Source organism: Onychostoma macrolepis, chromosome 18 (assembly GCF_012432095.1).
Source record: "Onychostoma macrolepis isolate SWU-2019 chromosome 18, ASM1243209v1, whole genome shotgun sequence".
NCBI classification, from domain to species: Eukaryota; Metazoa; Chordata; class Actinopteri; order Cypriniformes; family Cyprinidae; genus Onychostoma; species Onychostoma macrolepis.
In genome coordinates this window covers 29,036,454-29,047,241 of record NC_081172.1, presented here as the reverse complement: position 1 = coordinate 29,047,241, position 10,788 = coordinate 29,036,454, and the positions used below count along the sequence as shown (strand labels likewise).

At 37.3% G+C, this 10,788-nt stretch overlaps 1 protein-coding gene across 1 annotated transcript; it reads left to right on the top strand.

Annotated features, from left to right (window-relative positions):
- The first annotated feature begins 617 nt into the window (after nucleotides 1-617).
- pex16 (peroxisomal biogenesis factor 16) lies at nucleotides 618-9,977 on the top strand. Its single transcript, XM_058752363.1, has 11 exons — nucleotides 618-838; nucleotides 1,715-1,750; nucleotides 1,856-1,932; nucleotides 3,519-3,652; nucleotides 4,154-4,254; nucleotides 5,409-5,489; nucleotides 5,569-5,718; nucleotides 6,749-6,821; nucleotides 6,919-7,038; nucleotides 8,957-9,021; nucleotides 9,131-9,977. The coding sequence occupies exons 1-11, from the start codon at nucleotides 712-714 to the stop codon at nucleotides 9,187-9,189; spliced, it is 1,023 nt and encodes a 340-aa protein (XP_058608346.1). The 5' UTR covers nucleotides 618-711; the 3' UTR covers nucleotides 9,190-9,977.
- The last annotated feature ends 811 nt before the right edge of the window (nucleotides 9,978-10,788 follow it).

Here is a 10,788-nt window from a genome sequence, read left to right as displayed (position 1 = left end):
AAAGAAAATTATAAAAAAGAAGGACGAAATCACACACACACACACACACACACACACACACTCACTTGCATTCCGTATGGTTTTATACTGTATAAACTGTATTTTCTTTCACCTTAATCTAACCCTCACAGGAAACTAGGCTACTTACATTTTTAGATTTTCAAAAATATTTATTCTGTATGATTTATAAGATGTTATAAGCCTCATTGGGATCAAAAATAAAAAAATCCTCACAATGTCTAAAATTACTGGTATTACTATCCTTGTGCAGATAAAAAGTATAGGGAATACCAGGTACTCACAAACTGCACTGAAAGGCTTCAGCTCAAGAAGTGTCTCCTTTCCACATTCCCATCAAGGGTGCAAAAATGTCTAGTGGCATTGATTTAAAATCACAAATTTTGGAGTGTGTTCCTGCCATCTTAGTATCTGCTATTGAAAATGCTAACAGACACCTTTCTCAGGGTATACAGACACACTTAGGCATACTAACGTCTGTTCATCTTCAATAAACCGCTTTGTATAAATGTATCACATACAGACGCATACGAAAATAGAATTTAAACAGGTTACTGCGACTTTAAATGGCGCTCGCGTTCGCCGTACAGGAAGTGGCGTCAGAGGAAGACATCAGCCTATGCGGAAGTGTCACTCTCCGTGTGTTTTCTGCGATGTGTTGTGTGTGATTGGGATTCATTTCATTAATTTGTGATGTCGGTGCTCTACATGGATAAATTAAGTCGTATTTATGAGCGTTATCAGGAGTATGTGAGGTCGAACCCTGCAGCCGCGTCTCATCTGGAGAGCACAGTTCGCGCGCTGAGTTACCTGATCGCAGGTGAGAGAGTCTGCAGGTCAAAGTGAAAGTAAACATAACCGCTCACGTCTGATTAAACAATGTCGTACAAGACCAAAGTTAGATGTATGTTTATTTAGTACGCACATATGTTGTTGTCTTCTGTATCTGGTTACTTGTTTTCTTCCAACAACATTAAAATGTGTGGGAGGTGGATTTTGCATTCTTTCTTTTTTTTTTGCCGTTTACGTGAATACATTTCTAAAAGCACAAATATTCCATGTAGCCTAATAAACAGGAGATTATAAAATCTCATAAAAAGTTGTTTTAGATTAAGATTAAGATAGCATGCCGCTGTGTGGAACATGGCTGTCACGGTTTGACTTGTCATGCCAACGCGTTTATTGTTCAGTGAGTTCTTTATTAATTTGGACACGCCTAATCATTTTTTTTATTATTAGCTACTAGGTTCACATTTTAGAATAGAAGTAATCAAAACTATGAAATATCACGAACTGAAGTATGGTAACTTTACACTAACTAATCAGTGAAGTAACCACTCTCTTTCAGATAATTAAGGCCAAGACCAATACATATATATATATCCCCAAAAAATAAATAAAATAAAATAAAATATAAAATCCATAAAAAAGCTCTGCACTCTAAAAAAAAGTTTTTCTTAAATACAGTGTTTTTATGCAGACTTTTTTTTTTTTTTTTTTGGCACTGACTAAAATGTAAAGCAAATCTATTTAAATCTCTTTATGTTTAAGCTCTTCAAAGTAACCACACTTTAGATTATAGCTCTAGGCACACACAGTTTTGGGGTTAAACTGTACTCTCTTGCGCTAACAGGAACTTTGAAGAAGCTTTCATCACTTTGATTATATAAACTTATTAAGACTTCTCTCATTACAGGTCGCTTCTCAGACTCTCATGAAATCTCAGAGTTGGGTAGGGATTCACTGCTTTACATCATCTTCTTTTGTATTAATGTTGATCTAAGAGCATGTCTCTGTATTCTCCTGTGAATTATGTGTTTCTCTCTTTGATTTGCAGTCTACTCAGCATCTAACCTTCTAGTGCTGCTGAACGATGGTATCTTGAGGAAGAATCTCACTCGGACATTGCCTGTGGTAATGCATGTCCCTTAAAGGGGATTTATTATTATGTTTTTTCATCTTATAATGTTAGTAAATGGTTTTTTGTTTCATTTTCCACCTCCTCACTAGCATTTTTATCTTCGCACATTAAATGATCCACTCACAAAAAAGAAAACAATCCACCTTGTATTGCATCATGCAAACAATTAGACTGAAATGATCAGGGACTTCAGCCACTCTTTGACGCCAGAAAACTTTCTTTTACCGTAGTTTTAAATGCTCTTTTTAAACTAGAGAGTTCTGACAGTTCTACCGTGTTTTGAGTTCTGACAGTTACATTATGTTTTCGTGGTACATCAAGCTCTCTTGTCTATTAAAAGATCCAGGAAACTTTGATTTCCCATAAAATGACCGTTCTTTTTCTTTTTACTCCCTACTTTATCATCAAACTTGCATAAGGACTGATATGTCCGTGTGCAGTTGGCATGGCAACCACCATAAAATTATCTACGAATGAGAGTTGTCTATTGTGAAACTTTATAGACAGCACAGTCTGTTTCTGCTTCAAGAGAGAAGATTCAAAGGCACAGCCTGCTGCTTTCTTTGACTGCACATTGTCAAAAAAATGCATTTCGCCCCAACTCTGTCACTGTTCTGCAATAGATTTGTTGTTATCCACCTTTTTGCCCTGCTGACGACAGCCTGGTATTGCTCAAAACGACTTTGAAATGGGCAGTGTGTGAAAAAATACATCTGACCCCTTCAGACAAACACATTAATTTCTGGGAGCTAGCAGAGTTTACAAAGCTCCTTCATTGTTTTTTAACTTTATGTTTGTACTTGAGAGACATATTTATCTTTGTGGGTTGCATTGTTGGGAATAAACGTTTTAAAGACTGCTGCTTTCAGAGCGGCTTAGCCATGGGGACAGGAAGAATGAGTTTGCATTTACAGCTATGGGCATTTGAGCCATGACCTTAATGGACCTCCTCAGAGGCTGTTTGACTTTATATTGAGTTTGTGATAGTTCAACTAGTCTCCAGCCAACAGAATAAAGTCTAGTCCTCATTGCAGCTTATTCTAGCCAAGAACCGCCATTTAGACCGAAATAGAGCATCTGACTGACATGTGAAGCTTCCAGTCTCAGTCTATATTACGGATGTCCTGATCAGGTTTTTGTGCCCCTGATCCAATCTGAGTCATTGAATATTAAGTATCTGCCTGTACCGAGTCCTGATCCGATACTTGTGTTTTCCTAGTGCTTGTTGCACACATTAAGTACAGAATGTGTGATCACAGTTATGAATATGGAACTACTGATATAAACTTGTATTTTATATACAATAATCAGAAAAATCGCAACATAAAGAGGAAAAAAGCAGAGATAAGGTAAGAAAGCATGAAGCTTGCGGTGTCAGAATGCCAGTATGCAAAACGCAACCCATCTCGACATCTTAGATCTGCACTCTTAGATTAACAAGATGCAACGCTGTATAATTTAAATTTAAAATGAGATTACAGTACAGCTAACCTCTTTCTCTTTGAAAGAAACATTTAGAAAAATATTGAACATTTCTGTGTGTTTAGTCCTTATCTTATGCTTCTGTGTGTTTGTGTAGTCTCTCTCTCAACAGAGGCTGTTAACCTGGTTGTCTGTACTGGAGTATGTGGAGGTTTTCACTGAGATGGGGGCCACTAAGCTGTGGGGAGAAGCTGGATGCTGGCTAGTTATTGTTCTTATTCAGATTGCCAAGTAAGGACCCTGTTTCGGTATACTAAAAGGGTAGTTCACCAAGAGGACATTATCATCATTTACACATCCTCATGTTGTTTTAAACCTGTTAGGGCTGTGCAAATAATCAAATGCGATGATCATGCGCATCTAGTCAGTGAAGCCTGTTCTGTGATTAGTAGTTAATCTCCTTCACGTGCTTTCAGATGGAGCGGCATTTAATACACAGAGCCGTAGTTCGCTGACAAGCTACGCAAGCTTTTTCAATACAGTGAAAGTGAATGAGGGCATTCACTCTAAAAGAAGAACACAAAAAGCTCAATTACAGTCGCATAAAACTAGTCCATATGGTTCATGCAGTTTTCTGATGCCATATGGCAGCTTTGTATGAAAAGCAATTTTTTTTCTAAAAATGATGATTATACAATTGTCACGTTCAGTTGAACTAATAGTTAATCTGATAATCATTGCTGTATTCTGGTATCTGGCCTCCCATTTCTCCATTTTCTCCTGTGTTTTTAGAGCGATCCTGCGTTGTCTCCTGCTTTTCTGGTACAAATCAGGCATCCAGACGTCACCACCTATAATTCCTCTGGACAGGGATTCTCAGCTCTGTAGTCAAGGTGAGAGATCGCAGATGAGAACCACAAGGGTGTTAATATTTGAAAAGGTGTTTGCAAACTTAACTTGAAAACAAACAATGGAATGTTGACTTAGAAAAATGCAAATATTTGTACAGAGACAGTACATTTAATATTATTCTCTCCCCAACCAACCTAGAGCAGACTGCCATAGAAGAAATTAATCAGCTGTAGTTGTTAAGAATTATTTTAGTTAATACTAAAGTAATACTACTAATCGAATTAAGAATTCAATAAATAAATAACAGATGTAAAATAATAATAAAATATATGTATATTAATTTTGACCTCAGTAAACTTCGAAGGGGGCCACAGGATGATTTAAATTTACTTTAAAAATCTGTCTCAATTAAAATGCTATAAACATATTTTGTAACTGTTGTTATTAATAACATACAGAATCAGAATCTTTTGGAATCACAAAATGAATCTCGGTTAATTATTTTAATATACCAATACTTCCAGTCTCTGTAAAAAAAAAAGAAAAAGATGAGGGGTTGAAAACATGCAGAATTGTCATAATTTCAGCAGAAATATCAGAGGAAATGTCTGGGAACCACTGCTTTAGGTCATTGCCAAAAATACCATGAATAAAAATGACTACAATGTAAAATTAAACCACATTGTGAATGTCCAGTTAACGAGACCTGCAGAAATAAAGCACTATGTTTTGTTTCCTAAAGAATGCAAGAAGTGTATACCTTCAATGCAGTTTAAGTCTCTTTGAGTAGTCTGCAAAATACATAAAGGTAATTATACTAAGACAGAGGTTTCAAACTTAGAAGTCAAAGTTAATGCATGACAGGACATGAAGCAAACCGAAGCGTCTCTGGAAACCGCCATGCAGGACATTTAGCACAGTCACAACAAACAATTAATGCACAGCAATAAGTACAAAAACACTCCCGCCGATGACAATAAATAATCGGTGTGTGAGACAATAAGTACAGTGTATGGCCTGTGCAGATAAGCTGTGATTGTGTAGTTCGGTTGAGCCAGAGCCCGTGGAGTTTCAGAGACGTGCCCTTGAGCTTAACACTGGGAGACTCGAAAGGAACTGTCTGTTCCTGCAGTCAATGTGCTATGTCAAGAAGTGATTTCCTGTGCACCGCTCATACTGTGATCTCTCTACACAGAGAACAATGCAGAAGAAGATGATGAGGACACTTCTTTCGTGGGCCAGCGTTCGGGAAGAGTGGTGAGACCACTGGGAAGCGGTAAGACCTGACAATACAACCCAGTGTATCAAAAAGTTCTGTGTCAATGGAAAGCTGTATTGTGTACTTTTTTTCGTAGCACCATCACTGCAGTCTCGTCTTTGGGGTCTCCCTCAGAAAAACAAAAAAAGTAGGGATCGAGAAGAGGAGCTCCATTCAAGCCCCACACCTCTGGGTCTGCAGGAAACCATCGCAGAGTCCCTGTACATCACAAGACCGCTTGTGCATCGTATCCTTTCTGCTTTTTTTATGACAATTTTCTAAATATCATGTAATAAATGTAATATCATGCCAGGATAGCTGAAATTATTTGTTTATTCCCAAAGGTGTGGGAAGAATCCACTGTTCATGTTTGGTTTTTAAGAGTCATTTTATGTGACTGACTTCTTCACAACATGGGCAAACAAACTCTTAAAATAAAATGAAATACAATGATTTTTTCTTTAAAAAAATGCTCCAATGCAGTCGACGCTTCTAGTTTCTGTAAATACATTTCAGGATTGCAGATGTTTTAAGAACTGAATGATTTTCAAGGCTCCCGCTCTTTTAACAAGTGAATTTACATGTCTTCTTAAATCGTGATTTTCTGGAAAAGGATTAAGGAAAAGGATTTTTAATTTCTACCTAATTAAATATTTAAAGTTTTAATTATACCAAAATGTATGTTCATTATAAAATGCCTTTGAAGTTTTAAGATTTCATTAATTTATATGACCTTTCCAGGTCTATAAATCGCAAAAATTGGGTTTCCTCATATATCCAGGTTTTTCGAGACAGTTGTTAAGGGGGTGAATTAATATAAGAAATATTTCGATTTTTAGTTTTAGCTTATTTTTAATTAAGTCATATTAAGGCCTCCACAGAAGTTTGCATGATGCCGTGCCCATTTAATAGAGTCTAGCATGAATGTTGTGATCTGAAGTATATATGAAAATAAACCTGTAATCACTGTAATACATTTTTATCACTTCGCAGTTTTTCTTATCTTATCTTAACATTCTTAAAACAAGACACGCATTTTTTTTTTCTTTTAATTTGTGAATCCAACATAATGTTTTGCTGTTAATGCTTTAAAAGTAATTGCATTGCCATTTATATTGTGTGATCAGGATGTTAGTGATACCCAGCCCAAGCTGATGTTTTTTTTTTTTTCTTGAAAAAAGAGATAAACCTAGAAAAATGATTTATTAAATTTTTTTTCCCTTAGTGGTGAAGTTATTTGAACATTTTGACATCTATCATCCTTAACATTTGTTAAGTGGCCAGTCTTGGGATTTGTGGAAAACGTTCCTGGAAACCTTGGATTATCTCTGGTCTCTTGGAGATAACCAGGTACAGAGTGCGTTGCATATCTCTCTCTCTTTGCTGTCTTCCTCAGTCTGTTTCTGAAGATTTAAAGAAGTTCAGACTGATGCTGTTTTCTGTCCAGTTTCAGTTTGTTGAGCGACATGAAGACGCTGAACCGCAGAGAGAGGGCTGAGATGAGGAGACGGGCCTTCCTTCTCCTCTACTACCTGCTCCGTTCCCCCTTCTATGACCGATATTCGGAGTCAGTGTCTCCTTTATTGCAACCATTGCATTAGTGTAGTCTTCTCATGTGATGCACTTCTGGTAGTGTTTTGTTCATATCCTTGAGCTTAAAATAGTTCACCCAAAAGTGAAAATTTGCTAAAAATGTACTTACTCTCAGGCCATCTGAGAGATAGATGAGTTTGCTTTTTCATCCGAAGAGATTTGGAAAAATTAAGCGTTAAATCATTTGCTCAACCAAGGATCCTCTGCAGTGAATGGGTGCCGTCAGAATGAGAGTCCAAACAGCTGATAAATGCATCACAATAATCCACATAAGTCCATCAGTTAATGACTTGTGAACTGAAAAGCTTCATGTCAGTAAGAACGTTTAAAGGGGTGTGATATGATGTTGCTAAAAAGAACATTATTTTGTGTATTTGGTGTAATGCAATGTGTTTACGCGGTTTGAGGTTCAAAAAACACATTATTTTCCACATACTGTACATTATTGTCGCGCTATGCTCCTATTTTTACAAATCTGATCGTTCTGAGAAGCAAGGCGTGCTAATAATAATGACTTATACAGTCTTTTTACGCGTTGTGCCGCACAAACATAACACCATGTCTGCATTTGTGTTTGTAGAAACACCAAACAAGCACTACTCTACACTGCTCAAAACTCTGGTTTGAATAGTCAGTAGCAAATTCTTTAAATATCGAAACGTACTTACAGGCTGTGAGTCAGAAGCACCAGACTGTCCTTGCGACGTTGGAATTGCCCCACTTTAGTGTTCACATCACAGCCATTCATAGTGTTCACATTGTAGGCTACTCTCTCCCAGGATCAGGAAACAGGCCTCCGTAAAATGTGCTGCACACACTCGAATATTTTCGTTGTACTGTTCTGGAACAGTGTTATTAAATATAACTTAACCACTGATTTTTAGTTGTGTACTCATTTGGAAGCCCAAATGAAGTACTTTCACTTTCACAACGAAACACACTGCATTTCCACGGCATGGCGGCGGCAACAACAATACTACAGCAAGATTAAAAGTTACGCCACCTTTCTTCCCACACCGTGACGTAGACATGTGGGGACGTGTTTGAATGAGCCGTTTTAGGGGGGCGTAGCAGAGTCTTAACTTTTATGAAGAATATCTCTTTGGTTTTGAGACTTTAGTCTGTGCAACATTAGGGATCTTATCTATGCACAAACAACTTGTAACACTCCAAAGAGAAAGGAAAACGTGAAATCGCATCAAATGACCCCTTTAAACCATTGTTTCTGGGCAAGATGCAAGTCCATAATCTTGCTTTCTCTAGCGAATAAGTGATCTAATCTGAATCAGGAGAGAAATGCACACAGATCAAGCAGCGTTTACAAATGAAAACCCTTCTATACAAATATGTTGATGAATTTTGATCTGAGGGGACAACATGGGATGGACTTTTTCACTGGAGGAAGCATTATTATGGATTATGTACTCGTGAATGGCCAGACCACCTTGATGGATTTATTACAAACACACAGCTTTTCACTTCACAAGGTGTTATTTGGTGGACCGGATTCATGTGGATTATTGTGATGTTTTTATCAGCTGTTTGGACTCTCATTCTGACGGCACCCATTTACTGCAGAGGATCTAATGGTGATGAAGTGATGGAATGGTAAAGTTCTCCAAATCTGAGTTACAATCAAAGTTACAATCTGCACCTGCCAGACAATGAAATTAGTAAAATAAAATCTGATTTAGGCTGAGCAACCAATCAGAACAACCTACCAACCGCTTATCCTCTTGGCAGCATCACAGCTGGCATCGCACAGCTATATTTTCTCCAGAAAATATAATAATTGAGTTTTACAAATGATCTATTTAGATTTCGCAGTGCACAATTGTACTGCATAATGGTGCTTTTTATTCCCAGATCTAATGTCTCTTTTACACTCACAGGACAAAGATCCTCTTCCTCCTTCGCTTCTTGGCAGATTATGTTCCCGGAGTTGGTTTGGTTGCGCGTAAGTGCCGTATCCATCTCGCCCAGCGGATGTTCAATGCTGTCACACTAAAAGCTTTAAAAAAGCTCAGAGACATGTGCTGACTGGATTTCTTTTTCTGTCCTCTCAGGTCCACTGATGGAGTACTTGCCCATTTGGCAGAAGATCTACTTTTATAACTGGGGCTGACGTCAAAGTGAATCTTTCACAGGTCAGCGCCGCCAAAATGTTAGCAGATTGAGAGGATGCGACAGCGACACTCGAGAACTCAAATCACGCCTGTGCCAGAACATTACCACATTTATTGAGGAGTTTAGCAGTCAGGGAGCTGCAGGTAAACTGTCGGCGTATGAGAATATATATCTGGATAATGATTCTCCGAATGCTGTTTTAGTTTATCTTTTAGCTTTCGCAATTTCATGCATCTGAGCCTTTTTCTGACACATTTTTTTGCACTTATAAACATCTGTTATCGAATGACTTTTGGCCAAACTTCAAGCTCTCCTATCCCATAATCTGTCCCTAAACACGAATGCCTTCCTTTTAATTTAGATGTTTATTTCCAAGGAGGACAGTTTTATTGAACGCAATAATTGACTGGCTGAAATGAAGTCAATTAGACAGATGTTTAGTTTTTTTGTTTATTCTGTTTTGTGCCATAGATGAGATGAAGCTGAATATGATGCTTTTATTTGTAGCTACAATGGAATGATCTGTCAAATAAGTATAAAGGTCCCCCTTTGTTTCACAGGACTTCAGTGAGACTTTTGTAAACCAGCATTATGAGCGCGTTTTTTCACTGTGTGAAATAAACTCATTCGAGTCTCTGTTTTAAAACCCATCGTTATTTTGATTGAAAGACCTGAAGTAAAAGTGAAAAAAAGCATGACTGTTTTGAAATGCTGAAAGTGTGAAATTGGATAATTGGTTTTGTATATACCTCTATGCATTTAATAAATCTTTAAATAATAAGAGTCCTCATGCCTCAAGTGTTTTCTGTCAGAGAGCGGAATTTATAATGCTGCTAAGAGCTGCTCGTACACATGTGGACCATAACTCAAGGTCTGATCTCACAATGTTTTCGTTCGGCTTTTCAAATCAATGTTTGAATTAAACATAAATGTGATGTATGTCCCTCTTGCTGTGCTGTATTGTATACGCACATGAAAAAAGCCCTGAACTACAGTATCAGCAATGCTGAAGATGATAAACTGCTTCCTAAAGGAAGGCAAAAAAAATGTCCTCATGGACCTCAGAGTTAGGAACAGCCAAGCTATCCGTTATACATCCCTGTGGGGTTAAAAGATATCTCTTGAATTGTGTCCCTAGATACTCACTAGCTCCCCATTGCAATCCATCTATCACTTTTGCTCTTTTCATTTCATGCTGAGTTCACATATTGTGGGAACCTCAGTGGTTTTGTTAAGATCATTGCACATAACAGTCATGTAATCTGTCTAACCACAGTATAATGCAATTAGTTTAATAAATTCAAAAGCCTTTTCACCACTAGCAAATTACCTTCCGTGTTGGGAAGGGATCAATATCTAAATCAATTTAAAAACAATTAAACCTTTATAGAGTTCGTTAATCACGCCTAGCATTGATTTCCTGATAAAATGCATTTGCTTTTGTGGTGTGCTTTAAATTATTTTATTGACAAATGAATACATGTAAAGTAACACATAGGCTTTGTCAGGTATATATTATACTTATAGATACATTGCTGAATGGGCCAAAAATATCTTGAATCAGAAATCCGTAATAGATTGCATGGTTCAAACTTTC